At 43.7% G+C, this 24534-nt stretch overlaps 1 protein-coding gene across 1 annotated transcript in view; it reads right to left on the bottom strand.

Moving 5' to 3' along the window:
- LOC126195752 (neuropilin and tolloid-like protein 2) overlaps window positions 1-24154 on the bottom strand; it is a gene marked incomplete at its 3' end in the record, with an annotated part of 1334530 nt that extends 1310376 nt beyond the window's left edge. The window contains exon 1 of the mRNA XM_049934379.1: window positions 24076-24154. Within this exon, the coding sequence (XP_049790336.1) occupies window positions 24076-24154 (79 nt within the window). The remainder of the gene's footprint in view (window positions 1-24075) is intronic.
- Window positions 24155-24534: the final 380 nt, after the last annotated feature.

The following is a 24534-nucleotide window of genomic DNA, read 5'->3' as shown; positions in this document are numbered from 1 at the left end:
CACTCGCCACAGCCATTTTGACTTGGTAACTTGGTTTCTGCACGTGTTGAAGACACTCACCACAGCACTTCTCGAACACCCGACCAGTCGTGCAGTTTCCTAAACGCCCGTGCCGAACCTCCAGGCCGTCACAATCTGCCCTCGATCAAACTCAGGTTGACCGCGCGCCTTCCCCATTCTACACACGAACAGCACGCCCACTGATACTACATGCACCGAGCATGTCTTACTAGCAGTCATTCCTAGCTAGGTGATGCTGCTATCACTTGGACGGGTGTATGTCGATAGCAGATTGGTAGGCATGCGCTCTGGCTGATCAGTGTACGAAAATAATCTCCTGAAATTACCTAGAGTATGAGTTTCCACGTTTTATATCCGTAGACATAATATACACTCATGCTCATAAATTAAGGATAATTGCAGAATGTGGTGCCACACAACGTGGCACTACACCAAACTGGCGCTAATAGCATAGGCACATAGGGAACACACACGGCACAGATCTGTAAGTCCACGGTATTGGTGAAAAGTTGAGAAATGTACCCCGACATCAATATGGGATATGATCACCATGCATACATACACAGGCCGCACAAGGGGTTGGCATACTCTGGATTAGGTGGCCGAGCATCTGCTGGGTATAGCTTCCCACTCTTGCACCAGTGCCTGTCGGAGCTCCTCAAGTGTCCTAGGGGTGTGAAGACGTGCAGCAATACGTCGACCGAGAGCATCCCAGACGTGCTCGATGGGGTTTAGGTCTGGGGAACAGGCAGGCCACTCCATTCGCCTGATATCTTATGTTTCAAGGTACTCCTCCACGATGGCAGCTCGGTGGGGCCGTGTGTTATCATCCATCAAGAGGAAGGTGGGACGCACTGCACCCCTCAAAAGGCGGACATACTGGTACAAAATGACGCCCCGATACACCTGACCTGTTACAGTTCCTCTATCAAAGACATGCAGGGGTGTACGTGCACCGATCATAATCCCACCCCACACCGTCAAACCACTACCTCCAAACAGATCCCTTTCAAGGACATTAAGGGGTTGGTATCCGTTTCCTGGTTCACACCACATGAAAACCGGGCGAGGATCACTGTTCATTCGTCCGTGAACATAACCTGGGACCACTGTTCCAATGACCATGTACTGTGTTCTTGACACCAAGCTTTATGGGCTCTCCTGTGACCAGCCGTCAGTGGAATGCACTTTGCAGGTCTCCGGGCGAATAAACCATGTCTGTTCAGTCGTCTGTAGACTGTGTGTCTGGAGACAACTGTTTCGGTAGCTGCGTAATGTCCCGAGCAAGGCTACCTGCAGTACTCCGTGGCTGTCTGCGGGCACTGATGCTGAAATTTCGGTCTTCTTGTATTGTTGTACACTGTGAGCGTCCCGTACTACAGCGGCTGGACACGTTTCCTGTCTGCTGGAGTCCTTGCCATAATCTTGAGATAACATTTTGTGGCACACGGGGGGCCTGTGCTATGACCTGCTGTGTTTGACTAGCCTCCAGTCGCCCTAGTATTCTGCCCCTCATTACGTCATCAATATGTGTTCTTTGAGCCATTTTCAACACACAGTCACCATTAGCACGTCTAAAAACTTCTGCACACTTTCTCGCTGCACCGTACTCTGACATGCACCAACGCACCTCTGCGTATGTGGACTGCTTCCAGCGCCACCGTGCGACGACCACAGGTCGAATGCACCACATGGTCATACCCCGAGGTGATTTAAACCTGAAAACCGCCTAGCAGAGCGTTGTTTAACCATGTATCAGCGTTATCCTTAATTTATGAGCATGAGTATAATTATTTCTTATAAGCGGTATTTCAACGACTGCCCTATTTGTCGTCGACAGGTGTAGACGGCAGGTTTCGTTTCTCGATGTTTGAACTCCAACCAGCCACCTCTGCCCTCATATGGCGACAGGTGGAAACACGCACTACACTGAAGAACACTGATGAACCTGATCGTTTTGGTGGTCCAGGTGTTATGGTGTGGGGAGATATTATGTGGCACGAGCGTCTACTGATCTCCAAATCTTTGAATACGTACGCTCGCTGGTCACCGGTATTATGACCCTGTACACCTTCACATTCCATGTCTTTTAGGAGTAGCATTTCCGCCCTTGCCTCACTTTTACGGATGACATTGCTCTTGAAACATAAGGATACTCTTCCTGTTGACTGATATGCCCGTTCCATCCACTTAAATCCCATCTTATCCAATAGTTGTCAAATGCTTTGGTGAATGAAAGAAAAGCCCTATCAAGAGATATCCTCGCCAACCTCGGACGCATTGCCATCCATGGTGATAAGACACCATATTAGAAACCGTGCCTCTACTTTTCTACTGTCCAGCGGACCATCAGTCGCAGTGACACTGAGTAATTATCGTCATCCAATAAAAAATACTCTTTCTGTTTTGTTCATTTCATGGCTTTTTTGTCAATTACCTTCTGTACTGTACTGTTGGACCACATATAGGAAGGAACGCTTAAGTTTCATGGAGGTATGGTACTCGACAGCGACACGTCAAGAGATAATAACCTTCGTCCTTAAGTTTTGCACACTAGTACATACTGCTAACCAGAGATCCTCGCACAAAATGACAGCCACTATGTCTTACCAGAGAGCAGAAAGAAATGCTTTCCAACTCCGGGCCTATATGCGTCTACTACATATATGTTCCTGATATCTGGAGAAAAATACTGTGGTTTCTTTCTTCAAAACACGTGACAGGATGTACCATTTTTAAAATCGAGTGCAATACGTACGCATATAATTTGATTAGAAAACTGATGCTCCTTTAAGTCCACTAATGAATCACTCATTCTATCCATCACCATGCATAGATACGCCTTGAGATTCCGTAGAAATACTCTAATAGCCGTACACATACGGCTAGTTCGTGATAGGCAGTGTTTCAAAAGGACACATACTCCTCTTGATCTATGTTGAATGGTTCTAATGGCTCTAAGCACAATGGGACTTAACATCTGACGTCATCACTTGCCTAGACTTAGAACTATTTAAACCTAACTAACCTAAGGACATCACACACATCCATGGCCGAGGCAAGATTCGAATCTGCGACCGTAGCTGCCGAGTGGTTCCGTACTGAAGCGCCTAGAACCGCTCCGCCTCAGCGGCCGGCTGATGTGTGTTGACATATTTTGCTCAGACATGCCATTACCATAGCGATTTCATCAGAGGAAGCATGGCCGCGCGGGTTAGCGGTGCGGTCTACGGCGCCTTACCACGGTTCGCGCGGCTCCCCTCGTCGGATGTTCGAGTGCTCCCTTGGGCATGTGTGTGTGTGTGTGTGTGTGTGTGTGTGTGTGTGTGTGTGTGTGTGTTGTCCCTAGCGTTAGTTAAAGTCAGATTAAGTAGTGAGTAGGCCTAGGGACCAATGACCTCAGCAGTTTGGTCCCATAGAACTTACCACAAATTTCCATACAGGAAGTGTGCTGATGTATACACACACCGAGGTGTAGCACCCTCCTGATATGTCGTGTAGATGTGTTGCTATTGTGACAGTTCCTGAACAGGACGGAACGTCACCCCAGACACTCTTCCTAACAGTACACACAGTTACCATAAGCGCTGCTTACGGGGAGAACGCCGCATTCGAATGGATTGCAGCATTTCAGTTGAAAATAAATCAGTAGGGACTCACTAGAGACGTCTGCGGAACAGCAGAGTGAACATCCATCATGCCATGAAAGATAATCGCGACCAATTATGAAGTCTGCATCGTCACATTATAGTCAGAAAGCTTGTCAATCAGGGAAGTTGTTCGACCTGGGAGTCGGAGTCAAAGTGATGCAGTGTAGATATGGAATCGGTTGAGAGCGTACACCACACAGGCCGTCCACCTTCGACAGTTGCACAATATTATCGATATCTACGACTTTTCAGTCAAAGAAACCGTAGGCTGCGTGCTCCAGCACTGAATAAGGCCTACGAAGAGGCTTCTGGACGTCGTGTATCGCATCAGACTGATAGCAGACGATTCCTTGTTAGGAACATCCGTTTCTTACTGCCTTTTACGAAATGTTTTGGATGGGTATTTCAGGAAACTGCGAAATAAATAAGGAAGAGCATCTGATTTTTAGGCCTTTTTCTTCTTGGTATATCAGCCTGTTTACCGCTGATTTTAAACAACTCTGCTTTTGCTCGAACGGTCCACGGGTATACTCCCGGTTCATAGTGTCCAACGGGCACAATATTTCGGCGATCAGACATGTCGCCATCGTCAGGTGCGCTGACGAACTGAGCTCGTGAGGGCGGGCGACCGATTTAAATCCCCTCCCCCTGCGGGCCGTTCTCTTCGCCGTCCGCGCCCGCGCGCCGGCGGTCGCGAAGACGTGGGCGTCGGAATCTGTCGTAGCGTCGATATGCTTGCTACGTCTACCCTGGTCGACAGTTCGTACTTCTTGCTGAGAGTCTTCTAAATTACTTTCAATGCTGGGTCTCAAGCCTTGCTGAGATTGTAGCCGCAATCTCGGTTGATAAGATCTTCCCTGGTGCGAATTTCGATAGCCTCCCTTATAACGCTGTCGAAATCTGTCTGATCGCCGTAGTATTGTGTCCGTTGAATACTATGAACCGGCAGTATACCCGTGGACTGTTAGAGCAACAAATACGAAGGGAGAAACTGAAGAATCACAACTCTGCCTTTAATACAAGTACATCTGCGAAATGTGTGTCACAAAGACAAAACGATTGTTGATCAGACCTCTTTCTTCTGGGGAACTGCTATCACACATTTTGAAAATTCCACTTCAGTTTTTGGAGCTCTAAATGAATGTCCGGTTTTACTTTCTCTGTTTTCGAATTTGCGTGCTGGAACGAAACATGAGGGCATTTCTTCTTCTTCTTCTTCTTCTTCTTCTTCTCCACTTGTACGAGCCACTAGCAAGTACTAACACTCCCTGCTTACCTGCTCAACTTCTGCACGGAACACTGCAAGCAAGCCACAAAATAAACACTTATAATTCCAACAGACACAGCGTGATAATTCGTAATCGCCCTATCTTTAGTTTGAAACGACTATGCTGTCAGTAGTGCATGGGAACGCCACATGTTCGTTGCTACCTGTCCTAACGCTCGTCAAATCTACAGTTCCATCTACATCTACTTATATACCCTGAATATCACAGTGTAGTGGCTAGCAGAGTGGCACCAGTTTTTATTAGTGCTCCTTTCTGCTACATTTACTTATGAACAACTATTGCTTAAACACCTGTTTTTTTAATTTTTTTTAAAATTCTTATGGCTCTGACACATGTTTGTATATTCATTTACAATGTGTCTATATCACCAAATCAAAAAAGAGAAAAAAGAAAGGAACTTTTTGTAACGGCAGGAGGTTTTTCACAGCACTCATGAGTAACGACAACACGTGGCAGAACGTTCCCTTCATCGAACGCAGGCTTGAATCTTCCATGGCCTACCATCGACGAGGTCGAGTCAGATACGATACCTCATGCCTTGTATTTTTACAGGTACTGGATGTGAGTTTGTGGGCTGAAGTTCCATGCTTCCCTGACTGCTGCACTTTGTCGTTCAACGCAGGGACGGTTAATGTTGTTTGTGAATGACCTTGCAGTTGTCGTTCCTATGTTCGATTTGAGAGATATGTGGGGATCGAACAGACCGAGGCAACATGTCGACACACTGTACAGCATGTTAGGTTTCAACGGATGCGGCCGCGCGTTATCCTGTTGGGAAACACATCTGGAGTGACCTCCATGAGTGACCACAGCAGGTACAGTCGTCAGATTAATGTACAAATCTGAAGTCAAGAGGCGTGGGATACCTACAGGAGTGCTCCTGTCATACGAAATCGCACCCAGACCATAGCTCCAGGCATAGCCAGCGGCGTCTAGCACAATGACAGGTTGGTTGCAGACGTTCAACTGCTCTCCTCCTAACCAACACTTGGCCATCACTGGCACCGAAGCAGAATCACACGACAAATCTCTACACCGCAGCTGAAGTGAGCTCTCCCCTGGCAACACTGAAGTCGCGAATGGCGGTGGTTTGGGGTCCGTGGAATACGCGGTACAGGGCGTCTGGCTCGGAGCTGTCCTTGAAGTAACCGATTTGTAACACTTTTGTTGTGTCACTGGTGCCAGCTGCTGCTCAGATTTCTCTTGCAGATACGGTACGACGCAGAAGAGCCATACTCCCAACACAATGGTCTTCCCTTCCGGTAATGCCACGTGGGCGTCTGGAGCCTGAGTCTTCTAGCGACCGTACATTCTTGACCACTACTGCCAGTTATAGTGTACCTTCCAAGTATTTCTGCAATATCGCAGAAGGACCACCCTGTTTCTCGTGGTCCAATTACACAACCTCGTTCAAACTCAAGGGTTTTGGTACTAACGTCAACTCTCCACGTCCAGTCTCAAAGGTAACTCACGGTCACGACCATCACAGCGTGTACTTAATGCAAACCTGATTTGCAACCTCATAATGGTGCTACTGTCGACACTCTTATGCGACTGGCGCGAAATCCGAAAAGACATCATCTTCCCAATGTAGAAATACACGTACTTATCATGTATGTTGCACATTTCCTTCTTGATGTTGCGATTTTTTTCGGTCAGTGCATACGAGGTGCGACAAAATGTCAAAAAAATGTTTATTACCGTTTTAGTCAAGATTAGTGTTGTCTCCTTCGAAGTAGTTCCCTTCTGATTGCGCACACTTTCTCCAGTGCTTCTGCCACTGATGGTAACATTTCCGGAACTCATCTTCTGTAATATCCTCCAAGACCCTCGTCACACCTTTCTGTACATCTTATGTTGTTTGAAAATAGTATACCCTGACCGCCGTTTTGACTCTTGGAAATAGAGAAAAGTCGCACTGAGCGATATCTAGTGAATAAGGTGGCCGTGGTAGTACTGAAATTTGCTTTGATGTTAAAAATTTCTGTACTGACAGCAGCATGGGATGGTGCATTATCATGATGCAGAATCAAATTATCAGCAATGTTGGCACGGACACAAAGAACTCTTTTACGAAGTCTTTCTAAAATTTCTTTGTAGTAATATAGGCTAACTACTTGTCCAGGAGGCACCCACTCTTTATGAACAATTCCCTTGGAATCAAAGAAGCATATTGGTATGATGGTCGTCCACTGCTGTCTTCATCTTTTACATTCATTCTGCCTTCACTAAACATTTTATGTCAACGGAAAACTTGAGCTCTTGACATATCCTCCTCTCCAAAAGCCTTCTGAAGCTTCCCGTAAGATGTCGTCGCGTTTTCGCCCAATTCAACGCAAAAAGAAATGGCATACCGTTGCTCAATATTATGCGGTTCCGTTTCCGTCACGAGAGACACAAAAACGTGTTAACTCATCACAGCACAGCTTACGAGTCAGCAGTTGCATCGATGTTCCACTTGGACTAGAAGCAGCTTATAGACCGAGGTCAAAGATATTGTGCCTACGCAAGGCTGCAGGGTCGCCACATCTTGCAAAGAAAATCAGTCTCATTACTTTATTGTCGCACCTCGTATGCGCCTTATTGGTAATTAACTATCATTCACTGCAAATGCATTTTTCGTCCGACCTCTTCCGGGGTTCAGTGTGATGCTCCGATCAATGAGGGTAATGGACAGAGGACGCCATGAATATAGTGGGCCACAAGTTGAGAATTTGTGTTGCTTTGGAAGTGTGCGCGGATAGCCTAGTGCAGAAGGTGACGGCATGCGTGAAGGGGAAATCCGGGTTAGAGTCGCGGTCCAACGTAAATTTTGACTTGTCGCCATTGAGTTTATTTCATCGTACGCTTGCGGCTACTGTCGGAATGTCAATTTCGTCAGCCGGCCGAAGTGGCCGTGCGGTTAAAGGCGCTGCAGTCTGGAACCGCAAGACCGCTGCGGTCGCAGGTTCGAATCCTGCCTCGGGCATGGATGTTTGTGATGTCCTTAGGTTAGTTAGGTTTAACTAGTTCTAAGTTCTAGGGGACTAATGACCTCAGCAGTTGAGTCCCATAGTGCTCAGAGCCACCATTTTTTTCAATTTCGTCATATATTTATACGGCTGCAGGATCATTTACAACGGTGTCTGTTCTTTCGAATATGTCCTAAAGAACAGACATCAAACTCATAAAGTACACTTGATTATTCTAAGCAGATGCAAAATGTCGTCGAGATACAATTTCACGTCGACAGTTTGCGACACGCCATATTTCACGAATTTCTAAAATATGTGGCTCACTTTAGTGTTCAAATTTCCAACGCATGACGGTGTCAAGGTCACGTAACAGACGTTATTCCTAAGCTGATTTTCCATTGCCTGTGCTCAAGGGATTTTACAAAAATCCATAACGAGCTAAGTTCATAAAAACATAGAAATCGAATCATATCTCTCTAAACTTGGTAGCAGCTAATGTTCAATAGATTTTTGTTTTTGCTGCTGCTCGTTTAGTGCAGGGCCCCACGCTAGTAAATTATACCCTGTGCAACTCTCTTCATCCCTGAATACCTACTGCAGCTGAAATCGATTGTATCTATATCACTGTAGTCCCAGGCCTTAGTCCTCCTCAACAATTTTTACCCTATGCTTCCCTCCATTACCAAACAGATGATTATCCCTTGATGCTTCAGGATCCGTTCTGTCAGTCTATCCTTTCTTTTAGTCAAGTTGTGCCATACGTTTCCTTTTTCCCAGGATGAGTTTGTCAGCATCTCTTCATTAGTTTTGTCTCCACCCATCTAATCTTCAACATCTTACTGTAGTATCGCATTTCAAAAGTTTCCCTTCCCTTCTGATATGAACAGTTTAAATTTACGTCAAGACAAATACGTTCAGAATTTATTTCCTAAAATTTTAATTGATATTCGATACCGAGAAATTTCTGTTTTTCACAAACTTATTTTGATATTCCCATGGTGCATTTTACATTTTCTCCACTCATAAGGTATTTTGTTGCAAAAGTAATAATCTACTAGTTCCAATGTACAATTGCCTAATATTGCCAAATACAGTTGTATTAGCATCACCTAATTTATTTCGACAACGTTTCATAACTGTTTTACCTTTGTTGATGTTCATTTTACAACCTTTTCTGAATGCTCTATCTATTCCACACAAGTGGTCTTGTGAGAACTACAGTGGACTGGAAATAACCGCCAACCAGTTTCTAACGTAGATTTATTAAAACTTGCCCATGGTTTCGACAGTTTTGAAACTGTCCTCTTCAGAAGGTTTTGTACGTAGAATCACATGTTTTATATATCCAACGTGGGAGTCATTCACTCTGTCTAGTGCATGTGCTTGTCATCCACGTAATCACCATTTAAACAGTGGTAAATCCATAAATCAAGGGTGCAATGAAACAGTGTAATGAAAATGATAGCTGCTACTCATCATATAGCTGAGATGCTGAGTCGCAGAAGGGGACAACAAAACGACTGTTACACAAAGAGTCAGACCCAGCTGCCACAGACTGTGGTCACGTGTGTGTGATTTGCTTTTACGTAAGTGTGTGCATGTTGTCTAATTTTGACAAATGTTTTGCTGGCCGAAAGCTATCTGTGTGACAGTCTTTTGGTTGTGCCTTCCTGCGAGTCAGCTTCTCCGCTTTATGGTGTGTAGCAACTATACTTTTCATTATATTGTTATAATCACCATTTAAAATCCATAATTTGAAAGTAGTAGCTGCCTACTGTAGATCTTTTTCTTCGAGCCGGTACGGCTCGCTATTAATGTTTTTTTTTTTGTTTCTTAAATAATCCACCTTATCGGTACTCGCCGCTATGTGAATATTGCATGGGGGCTTAATTATTAATGCAATAATTTTAGTAGCTGTGTATCCGGTTACGAAAACTTGTAACCGGTTGGCCCTGACAAGTCTTAGTACGCAATCTGACTGCATAAAATAACAATAAAGAATGAAAGAAAATTTCCGTTAACACAATTGATTAATTAAGTCCCCTGCAACTATAAAAGCTACGAAACAACAAAGCACAAGTGTAATTGTTCTGTGTGAGGTAGTGTGATTCAACGTACATGTATCTGGCACGGTTCTTCCTCAATACGACAAGATATTTTAAACACCATTTACAATGAACTAATTGAAAAACCAGAAATACTATAATTGCACATAGAAACCAGAATTACAAGTCTAATAGATGAACACGAGCCAGATGCTTTGTTGACTGAACCTGTGACCAAGGGGCATTGTCATTAAGGAAATGTGAAACAAATTTTTTTTTTGGTACCTCCATATATATTGACGAAAACTACACTGTGTTCATTGCAACATCTTCCATCTATACATTACACCAACCGAACAGCATCTACTGTCTCGCCCAGCAGAACAACAACTGCACACGACTTGCTCTCACTAGTACTGCTGTCGACATCCTCTCATCAAGTACTGCCCACGGCAACCTCTGAACAACTACTGCTCCAGTGGAGGCGGCGGAATAATAATCTTTGGCGCAATCTCTGGCGCTGTGACTCAGTGTAACCACCTTTCAATGTCGACATCGGATTGGAGTCTCTGGTCGCCACATATCTTTGGCGAGTTGGCTTTCCGCGCGCCGCGAGGTGACAGAACGAGGAAGAAGGGTCTTGCTGGGAGTTATCTGTGGAGTGTGCGTGAGGAGCGACGTCGGCGTCGGAGGTCAAGGCCGCTTGGTCGGTGGGCCCCGTGGAAGCAGTCGGTTGCGGGCGGAACGCCGTGGGCTCGAAGATCGCAGTGTAGAGGGACGGTGTTGTCCCGATTCCAGTCATCGTGTGGTCATTCAAGGGCCGAGAAGTGATTTCTTGGTTCTGCCCTTGAATTCCGACGAAGAATTACGGCAAGTTTATTTGATGAACTTTGGTGCCACGTATATCAGACTTGATAGTGGTGTAAGCTTTGCTTCGATACTGCAGTCTTCCGATAGAGTGCTACTTGGGAGGAGAGCGTTGATATGAGCATCGTCATCTATTTAGCTGCTTTAAAGTAAATGACTGTTTTGGATCGAAGGCGGATCCAAATGAGGGACCGAAACACTGCTTGTCTTATTAAGAAACCTAAGTCCGTCCCCAGCCTGTTTAACTCTGTTATCTACAGTTATAAGAAGGAATTTGACACGCTGGTAGTGTCCACGAATGAACTTTGGAGGTAATGTTAAGCTTTTCTAGTAATGGAAAGATTGACTGTGGAACTTTTCAGTCGGACGCTTATGAATCGTGTTGATTGCAGTTCACCTCTTATGGTATTTTACGGTTCTACTTGTCGTAGCGATCGATAGTATGTTCATAATTTAGCTTGGGACGTCATTCTGTTGTTTGGTGTGGTCCTCCAAAGAGTTTAAAACCCCAAATATTTTCTTACTTTTCTGCTGAGGTTGCCTTGCAATAGTTGTTGATTTGTCTCTTGTATACCACACCGTGCTGCTGTTTGGTGCGCGCGGTATAGTATAGGCGAAGTGTTCAGTAGTATCGCATCTACTCCCTTGCCCGTTTTAAGATTTGCGAGCTGCATCCATATCGATGTATAATCCCAGTACGTAATTTGTGTAAGTTGGTTGCGCGGTGTTAATGTTGTGTACATCTTGGAAAATCTTTCCCATGTCACATGTGATCCTGAAGGAGAGCACAGTGCACAACAGCGCGTGACCACGACCGAATCAAAAGATATGAATTGTATATTATTTTTTAACGGATATAACCACTGAGCTTAAGAGTTTATTTGTGTGTTTTTGATTTATTTTGAAAAGAGAAGATTTACGTACCTGGTCAATTATGACATATATGCTTAATTATTTGTCATAATTCGTTGGGTTTGGTATGCATCACAAAGGTAAGGGGGTTTATTGTGTAAAGTGTTTAAGAGGAAGGAAAATATTTTGTAATAAGATGCGCATCGTAGAGGCTACGGGGTCCGAGTGCACGTTGATAGTAATCAGATTTTATTGCATTTGAGTTGTTTTAATTGAAATTTCATTGCCTTTAGAGATCACAGGAGGTATCTAGGAAAATTTTGGTATTGCCATGTGGCGTTAGAATCATTTATCTAACCTTTTCAGTTTTAAGCGATGTAAATTGATTCTGAGAACTGTTCTTTGATCTGTTACTATTCAAGAGACTGTTGGTTAAATTGCTTCAGGAACTTTCATAAGAAACTATATTGATGATCTTGCTGTTCATGATAACGAATGTCCACTTACTATTTTAAAATGACGTTGGTAAAGTTGTGAAATTTTAAACGTAAAAAAACTTTTATTAGAGAAACGGTGCCTGCCCGTACTCCCCACAACTTCATACATTCAAGGTACTGGCCTTCAGCCGTCGTCTGTTTTGCCCGGTATTTGTCCCAGCTAACGCTGTTGGCCCATGTCAGTCTTAAAACTTTTTTTAAAAATACTACCCATTTAACAATATATTCAACAATGTTTAGTGCGCCACGTGAGATTTGTACATGAAATTTAAATATAAAACGTGGCATCGGATAATACACAGCGTAAGTATGCCAACTACAGAGCTAGTGACATGCGCCCGCTCTTGCAAGACGTTTGCCTTTTATTGAAGGATTACAGATCCGTTGACAAACCACAAAATTTTCCCGTATTTTCCGTGAACCTTAGCTCCATTCCCAAATTTCTCCTTGTCTCCCTTCACAGCTTGCTCTATGTAGAACTGAATAACATATGGCATAGGCGACAACCCTATCACACTAAATCTGCTTCTGCTGCCTCTCCATATTCCTCTAGTCTTGTCACTATAGGCTGGTGTCTGTTCAAGCTGAACATAACCTCTTGCTCTCGATACTTTATCCCGGGTAGTTTCATAATTTTCAAGGAGTATTTTGTAGTCAAGACTGTTAAAAGCTTTCTCCAAATCTACAAATACTTTAGACATAGTTGTGGTTCTCTTCATCCAATTCTTTGAGATGTGTCGGATGGTCTGTATTGCTTTGCTTGCTCCTACTTTTCTCTGGAATCCGTTCACTGAGGTAAGTTCAGTAAAGCTCAGTGTTCGCGAATTTATTTAATTGAAATGGATGCAAAATAAAAGTGATGAATGGATGAAAAAGTTCATATACACTACTGGCCATTAAAATTGCTACACCAAGAAGAAATGGAGATGATAAACGGCTAGTCATTGGACAAATATATTATACTAGAACTGACATGTGATTACATTTTCACGCAATTTGAGTGCATAGATCCTGAGAAATCAGTACCCATAACAACCACCTCTGGCCGTAAAAACGTCCTTGATACGCCTGGGCATTGAGTCGACCAGAGCTTGGATCCCGTGTTCAGGTACAGCTGCCCATGCAGCGTCAACACGATACAAGAGTTCATCAAGAGTAGTGACTGGCGTATTGTGACGAGCCAGTTGCTCGGCCATCACTGATCAGATGTTTTCAATTGGTGAGAGATCTGGAGAATGTGCTGGCCAGGGCAGCGGTCGAACATTTTCTGTATCCAGAAAGGCCCGTACAGGACCTGCAACATGCGGTCGTGCATTATCCTGGTGAAATGTAGGGTTTCGCAGGGATCGAATGAAGGGTAGAGCCACGGGTCGTAACACATCTGAAATGTAACGTTAACTGTTCAAAGTGCCGTCTATGCGAACAAGAGGTGACCGAGACGTGTCACCAATGGCACCAATGCTGCTGCAAAAGTTGTCGAACTGTTCGTGCAGATGGTTGTTGTCTTGCAAGCGTCCCCATCTGTAGACTCAGGGATCGAGACGTGGCTGCACGATCCGTTTCAGCCATGCGGATAAGATGCCTGTCATCTCGGCTGCTAGTGATACAAGGCCGTTGGGATCCAGCACGGCGTCCCGTATTACCCTCCTGAGCCCACCGATTCCATATTCTGCTAACAGTCATTGGACCTCGACCAACGCGAGCAGCAATGTCACGATACGATAAACCACAAACGCGATAGGCTACGATCCGATCTTTATCAAAGTAGGACACGTGATGGTACGCATTTCTCCTCCTTACAGAAGGCAGCACAATAACGTTTCACCAGGCAACACCGGTCAACTGCTGTTTGTGTATGACAAATCGGTTGGAAACTATCCTCATATCAGCACGCTGTAGGTGTCGCCACCGGCGCCAACCTTGTGTGAATGCTCTGAAAAGCTAATTATTTGCATGTCACAGCCTCTTCTTCCCGCCGGTTAAATTTCGCGTCTGTAGCACGTCATCTTCGTGGTGTAGCAATTTTAATGGCCAGTAGTGTATTATGACTAACATAGTCTTGAGATAAATTAACTGCTTTTTTTTTGGGGGGGGGGGAGACTAATTGCCACTATTAGCGTTAGCAGCTTCACGAGTAATCGAGGATGCAATGTGGATGCAGCCTTTCGTGATGAGAAATAGTAAGCAACCTCCTCTTGCGTCTTCTAAAATGGCCATGAAATAAGGCACCCGGTAACGGCTACATGGGCCGCGACGTCACAGCAAAAACTGCGATCCGAGTCCCGCTGTTGTAAGGCGGCGCATAGCAATAACTCCGATTCTCTCATTACGAGTGGTTTCCCCGCCTTTCGCTTCCGTTCGCTCGAAATTAAATCAGGGAGCGACTCGGTTACTTCGGGAATCGGGCCCTCGAGAATTAAAGCGATAGAAGTAGCAGCAGAAAAGGAACAAAAACAGTTTAGGGGGATCTTCGGTCCGCTAAATAAAACAACAGAGACGGCATGGTAATGAAAAGTTATTTCTTGACAGTATTCCCACTCGGGCTCCATGCAGTTACAAGTTTGTTTCTGGGAATTCGTTCACGCGGCGAAGAGAATTGTTAGTCGGCGCGTGGGCCGTGGAGAAGGCGGACGTCTCGCGATAGACACAGCAGAGGCAAGCAGCTCTGTTCCTCGTTACCGCTTTTGAAGTCGCAAACTAGCCATATCACGTGAGCGAGCGCGCCACCCGCAGCTGCGAACGAAAGCCACAGACTTGTTCGCAGTTTTGGCTACTTTGGCAGGAAAACCTGTGTCTTGAGAAAACAAATTATTGCTGGAGATCTTAATTCCTTACCTCGTCCCTGTTTTAATTCTTTTGCAGTGAACGACTTCATTCTTTTCAGTTACCTTTCAACACTCCTTCCTACCATACTAAAACTGCAAAGCTACTATTTCTCCGAAAGAATCACAGAAAATGTTTTATATCGTTAATTGGGCAAGCTTGGACTCCATCAGAAACATTTAAAGCAACATAATATTTCACCAAGTGATGCGCTGCAGAGTTGCTTATACAAATCATTAATCGGGGAGCAGCTGATTCTACCTTCAATCTTTCTGATGATGGTCGATAACAGTTATAAATATAAAACAGATTCTGTCATTGTGTATAACGAATGTTAGCTGTAACAATTAAAAAGTCAGTCCCTATGTCTTTTTCTCCAACTAACTACTTCACGTAAAACTTCACCAAAAACCCACTATTTTCCAGATACGTTCCGTACGTCTCTTCAGTGTATTTAATAAATTCATTAATATAATTAATAATAAATGTAGTAAAAATGCAGGAAATGTAGCAACCAAATAGGAATATAGATGTCTAAATGAAATTAACAGAAAGTGCAAAATGGCAAGGCAGGACGGGATAGGTGAAAAGTTCAAGGAAGCTGAAGCGTGCGTGACCAGGGGAAACAGACGCGGGGTCTCGTAGAATTTAAGTGACCTTTGACAAATGGGAACTAAATATTAACATCTCGGACTGCAAGCTAGTGCTAAGTGTTACAAGAAATATTGTAACAGAAACAAACTTCAAGAAAGAAAACAGGAAGTAAATGAAGATGAGCTGGGAAATATAATACTGCGAGAATAATATGACAGAACTATGAAACCAACAGGAAGTAAATGAAGACGAACTGAGAAATATGACACTGCGAGAATAATATGAGAGAACTAATGAACACCTAAGTCGAAATAACTTCCCTGGGACAGACGTAATGCCCTCAGAATTATTAAGATCCTTGGAAGAACTAGCCATGAAAAATCTGTTCCACCAGGTATGCAAGATAAACCCTCGAACTACAAGAGTAATGTACTAGATGTCGAACTATGAGTGTGTTGAATTATTAGTTTCAAGTCACTGAAACCAATTATTTACAGAAGAGAGGAAAATCTGATAGAACACGACATCTGGGAAGCCTGGTTTCGGTTCTGAATCAATGTAGTCGCACGTGAGGCAATAGTGGTCCTTCGACATAGCCCTAAGATAACAGGAAAAAGACGTTTATAGCATTCTTGGATTTAGAAGACGAAATGGCTCCATGAAAAATGTGAAGATATCGAAGAAGAGATAATTCCGAAGCGAAAATCAAAACAACCTTCAGCAACATTAAAAGAAAGGGCTGTAACAGTGGGAATTCACTGTTAAATGCAGAGCAGATAGCGGATAGATGGAAACAGTACATTGCAGGCTTGTATGAGAGTGTGAATTTTCTGAAGCCAAGGAGTACTACGTCAGAATTTAAAAGAGCTTTGGACGAACTAAGATTACATACGGCGGAAGAGATGGACAATATTCCATCAGAATTTCTAAAATCAATGGAGGAACTGCCAACAAAACGAACGTTCAGGTTGGTGTGTAGAAGCTATGAGACTGGCGACGCACCACCAGACTTTTGGAAATATATCATTCACAGAATTCCGAAGATTTCAAGAACCGACAAGTCGAGATTTATCTCACACTCAGCTTAACGACTCATGCATCCAATTTGTTGACAAGAACAAGAGGCTGTGCTGACGTTGCGGTTGATAATGGAAGCGAGTCTGAAGAAAAAGGGTGTAAGACAGGGATGTAGTCTTTCGTCCCTACTGTTCAGTCTGTACATCGAAGAAGCAATAAGCGAAATAAAAGAGAGGTTCAGGAGAGAAATTAAAATTTAAGGTACATGGATATTAATAATTCGATTTACTGATGACATTACTATCCTCAGTGAAGGAGAAGAAGATTTATAGGATATACTGAAGGGCATGAACTGCCTAATGAGAACAGATTAAGGATAGAGAGTAAATCGAAGAAAGACGAACGTAGTGTTAAGTACCAGAAATGAGAACAGCGAGAAACTTAACATCAGCACTGATGGTCAAGGAGTAGATGAAGTTAGGGAATTTTGCTACTTAGACAGCAAAATAGCCAATAACGAACGGAGCAAGGAGGACATCAAAAGCAGCGTGGCACTGGCAAAGAGGACATTCCTAGCCTACAGAAGACTGTTAGTATCAAACATAGGTCTAAATTTGGGGAAGAAATTTCTGAGTATCTATGTTTTGGGCACAGCACTGCGTTAGACATGGATTGTAGGAAAATCGGAGTAGAAGAGAATCGAAGCCTTTGAGATGTGGTGCTACTGAGAAATGTTGAAAATTAGGTGGACTGATTTGGTAAGGAATGAGGAAGTTCTACCTTGAATCGGCGAGGAAAGGAACGTATCAAAAACACAACAAGAAGTGACAGGATGACAAAACCTGTTAAGGCATCACGCAATGACTTCCATGGTACCAGTTGGAACTGTAGAGGGCAAAACTGCAGAGGAAGGCAGAGAATGGAATACATCCAGCAAGTAATTGAGGACGTAGGTTGCAAGTGCTACGCTGAAATGAAAAGTTTGGCACATTAGAGGAATTCGTGGCGGGATGCGTCAAACAAGTCAAAAGACTCAAGACTACCATTTAGCATATGACTGGAGCAAGTTCATGGTGCTCTTCCACAGTTGCAACAGGAACAACATTCAGCAGTTGGTCACACCTCCTTCGTCCCACTCTCTCAATGTGGCTTTTTCTCGATTTGCTGCCACCACTTGATGAGTTCCTCTGTCATTGTGACGACCTATACCAGAACAGCTTCGTACTTGTCCTCTGCTACTCCTTTCACTAAATATGAGATGTTGTTTCCTTTTGTCACAGTAATTACCTCAGAATAATGTGATTTAATTCGATTGTGTTTACTGTTGTTTAACATCCGTTGATTACCATCTTCAAAGCTCTTGTCAAGACATCATTGATTCCATTCAGGTGTTCTTCGAAGTCATTTGAAGTGTGTGACAGAACTACGTCATCGGAAAACCGTTCTATTTCTTCTCCGTGAATTTTAATTCCGTTTCCAAATTTCTCCTTGGTTTGAATTATTGCTCAACGTACAGACTGAATAACGTCGGGGATAGGTTACAACCCTGTTCCATTTCCTTCTCAACTACTGATTCTCTTCCATAACATTCGACTCGTAACTGCAGCCTCGTTTCCGTAGAAGTTTTACCGGCGCTAAACATATTTTGATAATGTTGTACTCCAGTGAGGTACTTTATATTTTAAAATTTGAAAAATTATTGTTTTCAGTGAAGCCTTGAACCAGATCACGTAAATATTTTACATCTTTCAGTTGAACGCTGTGGCGTGTTGTATTGTGGTAGGATTGCATATTGTACAATTTCAGCAACATTACAATTAAACTAGATACTTATTATTAATGCAACATAATGTTTTATTTAATCACTGCTTTTCCCGTCTAATGCTCGTTATTTTGTTAAAGAAATCTCCACTAGGGAGCGTGTAGCAATGCTTTCTGTCAAGCAGTGAAAATGGCACTAAGTTTATGCACAAAAGTAATCATATACGTACCAGCAAACAAGCTAAATGTATAATACGTAATCTGAACTAAACAAGAGTAATGATTTTTACCAATTTTCACTGCTGTTGCATAATGGTCTCTTTACTAGTAGCAGATCGTTTATCGAATTTAATGCTACTGTTATTCTATGTGGCAACTGTTTTCTTTAAGCAAAATGAACAGGTATTTTTTCCTATCAAAATATTTCATAAAAGTTGTTACGGAATTACAAGGTTTCATACATCAGCATGTAAGAATGTATATCACGTAAGATGCTGTTTGCATTCATAGAAGATCAGGTTATTTAGAGATTATTCACAGTAAATGGAATTTGTTATCTCAGAGTGGGTTCTGGGATACCAATACACGATTATTATCGCAATTATTACCAATAACATTTATATTTGTATAGAAAAGCAATTTATAACTGCCACTGCAATACTTCACTAAGATGGCGGCTTAACAAAACACAATCACTAATCGATTCTCCTTCAGACCCTGTTTTACTACTTACAAGTAATATGTATTAAATCTTTTTGTACTCTCACTGTATGCATTAACAGTTGAAAATATTTCACAGTGTTAATCGCTTACTATTCAGCATTTACCAATAAACCGCGCCGTAGATCAACAGCGCCAATGGCTGCGCTCGTTTGTAGCTGATCAGAAGACTCAACATTTATATCGGACGAGTATCACAAGGAAATAAAACTCCAAACGAAGAAGATTCATCTCAATGACACTCAAATTCTATTTTTCAAATATTAAATGTTTACAGAGGCATCAATCACATCCTATCACTACAACAGTTCGAATAAGGAAGAGGATTATTTTAGCGGAATCACAGGTAACAAAAGATGGAGATTATCATTACGTTTTTCCATTGGAATTGTCTGTGATATATTTTTTTTACAAAATCTTAAATTATGTCACTGTCAATAATTAATTATTACTTCATTAATGTTGAAGTCCTTTTTAGTAATATCACGGGAATTTTCATTCACATTCCACACACAATGTTGTCAATATTATTCTGAATAAAATATAGGCGTGGATATTACCACGCCGGCGGCGGTGGCCTAGAGGTTCTAGGAGCTTCAGTAGGGAACCGCGCGACTGCTGCTGTCGCAGGTTCGAATCCTGCCTCGGGCATTGATGTGTGTGATGTCCTTAGGTTAGTTAGGCTTAAGTAGTTCCCAGTTCTAGGGGACTGCTGACCTCAGATGTTAAGTCCCATAGTGCTCAGAGCCATTTGAACCATTTGATATTACCACGTCCGTGTACCACAGTGACTTTAACATCCACATAACGCACGTGGTCGGACCACAGCATCCCTCCAACCAGTCCCCACCACGAAGGAAGAGAGAATAATAAAATTAATCAATTATTCCTGAACACACATTCGAACTTCCAATAAAATTCCGAGTCAGTTGATGGCAGACTCAGACCGGTTGGTTAAATGATTAACAAGTCTTCAATCTTAATTACTCACTTAAGAGTACTTAACTAATTTTCCCGGTTCCTGAGGCACTACAAAGGTATCGTCTACATAGAGGAGCATCAATTGGAGAGGACACGATAGCCTTGCCATTCCCGTTTAATTCTGAAAACACCTATGATCGTGAAATCGAGATTGGTTTCCTGGCCGTTTCCTCGAATCGTCGGTCAACCCACGCGGTGGCCGAGAAAACACTTTTCCCGCGTTCAGGGAATTCGTGTCAGTTGGGGCCACCCAAATTGGGAGGGTAGGGTCCTCGCCGCTCCAGTCGGCCAGAACAGCAGCAACTTTCGCGTACCGCGTTGTTGCGTTGTTGTACACCGACCGTGTCTTTAAGTAACCTGCAGAGCAGCTCCCCATCCCTTTCCGTTGCAGTTTCTAAGGGTGTCGACAACGCGAGGTCCACCGTCCAGTGTTACCGCCATTTTGTGACAAGTGTTGCTTTCCATCAGCTTGGCAGCAGCCTTGACTTAGCCATCCGCGAGATGCTCGTCATGTTTAGAATCACGAAGTACGCCGGAACTACGATGGCTCCGACTATGCCGTCGCTACGTTTCCACCGCGAGATGCTGGCGCTGCAGATCAACTTGTAGCGTGGTAAGCTCTTATTGTCCAGTCCGTGTTACTGTGATCGTATCCGTGGCCCGTAACAAGCTTCTTTCGTTACAGTGATTCACATTAATTCATTTCTGCGCTCTCTGTTGGGAATTGTCTTTATTGACTGGTTGATTGATTCAGGGGAGGGGACCGAACAGCGAGTTCATCGGTCCAATCAGATTGGGGACGAATCGGAAAGGAAGTCCGCCGTGTCCTTTCAGAGGAACCATCCAGGCATTTTTCTGAAGAGATTTAGGGAAATCACGGAAAACCTAAATGAGGGTGGTTGGACGCGGGTTTGAACTGTCGTCCTCGCGAATGCGAAATGTTCAAATGCTCAAATGATTGTTAATTCCTAAGGGGAAAAACTTCTGAGGCCATCGATCCCTAGACTTACATATAACTTAAACTAACTTACGCTAACAAGGGAACCTCCCCATCGCACCCCCCTCAGATTTAGTTATAAATTGACACAGTGGATAGGCCTTGAAAAACTGAACACAGATCAATCGAGAAAACAGGAAGAAGTTATGTGGAACTATGAAAAAATAAGCAAAATATACAAACTGAGTAGTCCAGGTGTAAGATATGCAACATCAAGGACTATATAAGCTGAGGAGCGCCGTGGTCCCGTGGTTAGAGTGAGCAACTTCGGAACGCGAGGTCCTTGGTTCAAGTCCTCCCTCGAGTAAAAATTTTACTCACTTTATTTTCGCAAAGTTACGATCTGACCGTTCATTCATTGACGTCTCTGTTCACTGTAACAAGTTTAGTGTCTGTGTTTTGCGACCGCACCGCAAAACCGTGCGATTAGTAGACGAAAGGACGTGCCTCTCCAATAGGAACCGAAAACATTTGATCGTAAATTCATAGGTCAACCGATTCCTCCACAGGAAAACACGTCTGAAATATTCTATACGACACTGGTGACGGCATGTGCGTCACATTACAGGAATATGTTGTCGACCCACCTAACTTGCACACTTGGCGAATGGGTAAAAAGATTCTTCTACCTTGCCCGATTTAGGTTTTCTTGTGGATGTGATAATCGCTCCCAAAAAAGTGATGAAAACATAAGAGTTTGTCACATAAACGGCAACAAATGAATGCAACAGTTTCACAGTCGCACAGTTTTCCCTGTGCTCTGTCAAAACATATGTTTTTAACGTTTTTAAGTTTTTCCGTGTGTAGACCGTCAAATCCTGCATGTGTCCAAGCAAATCTGAACATGTCCTGGAATTTTGGAGAGCCAAGTTGATCGTGTCTGAGTGCATGAACTTTGATAATTGTCTGAAAATAAAAAATTAAAACTTCTCACTCGAGGGAGGATTGAACCAGGGACCTTCCGTTCCGTAGCTGCTCACGGTAACCACGGGACCACGATGCTCCTCAGTGTACACGTACCTTGATGTGGCTTATCTTGCACACGGACTACTCAGTTTGTATATTTTGCTTATTTTTTTCATAGTTCCATACAACTTCTTCCTGTTTTCGCGACTGATCTGTGTTCAGTTTTTCATGGCCTATCCCTGTGCCAACTTATAACTAAATCTGAGGGGGGTGCGATGGGCAGGTTCCCTTGTAATAACAACACATACACCCATGCCCGAGAGAGGTCTCTAACCTCCGGCTGGAGTGTCCGCGAATGCGAGTCCTGTGTGCTGACCAATGCGCCCCCTAGCTCGGTGGTCTTAATTCTGAAGGTATTGTTCGTGTGAACTTTTGTCCTCTTGACTTGTCCTACAACAAGTCCACTGCTGACACTGCGGCTGGCCAACTGAAAGTGATGGTTTAGGAAGCTTGTGACAGGGCTACCTCTCATTTCTAAATAGATGCACTGCCAAACGGTCCTGGCATTAAACTTCCTGGCAGATTAAAACTCTGTGCCGGACCGAGACTCGAACTCGGGACCTTTGCCCTTCGCGGGCAAGTGCTCTTCATCTGAGCTACCCGAACACGACTCACGCCCCACCCTCACAGCTTCACTTTGCCAGTATCTCGTCTCCTACCTTCCAAACATCACAAGGTTCACAGAAGAGCTTCTGTGAAGTGTGGAACGTAGGAGACGTGATACTGGCAGAAGTGAAGCTATGAGGGCGGGGCGAGAGTCGTGCTTGGTTAGCTCAGATGATAGAGCACTTGCCCGCTAAAGGCAAAGGTCGCGAGTTAAAGTCTGGGTCCGGCACACAGTTTTAATCTGCCAGAAAGTTTCATATCAGCTGCAGAGTGAAAATTTCATTCTCGTATTGATATTCATTGGTATGCAGCTCACCTGCTGTTCCATTTTTCCAATGACTTCCGTGCATGGCGACGAAACACCTGCTATACGAAACGGACGCCTGGGACAGAAGATCAGCAGGTGTTTGGTGTGCTAAGGAAAAATGAAAGTTGTTACGTCTGCAAATACCGTTTCATCCATCTTTCGACAATCCGTATTGGTTAAAATTCTTAAAAGGAGCGACGACAAAGACCCCAACCACAGCTACGCACCCAACAAACAGGCTACAACACTACTTGTACACAAATATATCTCTAAAATTTTTGTTGCAAGTAATGGCAAACGTTTTTAACGAAATTTATACTTTCACTTTTCTTGTGTGGTCAGAACCTACTCCCCCACACTACTTAGTACACCTTATTAAAGCTCCGTGGTATAACTGACAGAGTGCTCGAAATATTTTCAGGTCCTGGATTCTAGTTACGCATCAGCTCTTCTTTAGAAATTTGTTGTTAATACAATCCAACAACATTAATAAAGTGTGTGTTTTCTTTAATTTTTCGTGGTTGGCATAAGGTAGCACCTAACCTTGGCAGTACAGGTTCGTATTAATCTTTCCTCGCTGTATTTCGTTGGTGCTAAATTTGTTACACCAAAGTGTATGTATCAGTCAGCATTGTCAAATATTTTCTCTAACTCTACAAATCCAATAAACACAGCCTTGCTTTCCTTCGACCTTTACTCTATTATCGTGTAATTTTGTCCATTACAGTTTCCGCTATCAATTACGATCCACATCCATATTGCAGTAATACTGCTCTACACATCTTACGAGTTAAGATTCGTCCGTCTGTTTGTTTCTGGGCAATTTCACAAATGATGGTGCAGAATACATTTTTGAGGGAAATGAAAGCAATGCTTTCACAGAGATAAAGAGAATGGGAACGTAACGCAGGAAGAAGGTGCGGACTGTGTGGAGGTAATGAAAACGCTATTATCGTTTGGGATGGAACTGCCGCCATATCGCGCTTTGTCGCCTCTCGCTGTAGCCGGCAGACAACAGGAGGCGGACGTTTAGGCCGCCGCTGCTAGAGCGCAGACCGTAAAACGTAATGGCAGGAGGGGCTGTAGGGGAGGGGGCACCCCCCACCCCTCCACCCTCCCAGAGATTACCTGCAGAGGCAATCACCGGCGCGGCCTGCGTCAGCCCTGAGGAATTCCTCTCCATGGCCGGGGCGAGCCGCAGCCACATCTCCTCCCGATTAGCATAGCTGGAGAACACGCGCTAGGTAGGGTCAGGGGCCGAAACTGCGACAGGCAGACAAAGGCCTGTTTCACACGCTACGATTTATGCTCTTTACCGTGCCTATTTATTGAATACTTTACCTAGATACCGACTTGTCCAGTTTATATACATACTACCTGCGTTCCCAGCGTTGCCCAGATACGAATTTATTCCAGTCTTCTATTACTTCATCTCCTTCAACTTCTCCTTCCCATACTCTGTATATATTGCCCTGCCCCTATCCCGTCTATTACCTCCCAGTCAACCGTTCCCTGTTCACCTCATGCCCTTTCCATCTACTCCCCTCTCTCTGCCCACCTCTCCCTCTTTCCTTTTCTCCCCATTCC

This window comes from Schistocerca nitens, chromosome 7 (genome assembly GCF_023898315.1).
Source record: "Schistocerca nitens isolate TAMUIC-IGC-003100 chromosome 7, iqSchNite1.1, whole genome shotgun sequence".
Taxonomy (NCBI): domain Eukaryota; kingdom Metazoa; phylum Arthropoda; class Insecta; order Orthoptera; family Acrididae; genus Schistocerca; species Schistocerca nitens.
This window is presented reverse-complemented; position numbering and strand designations above follow the sequence as displayed.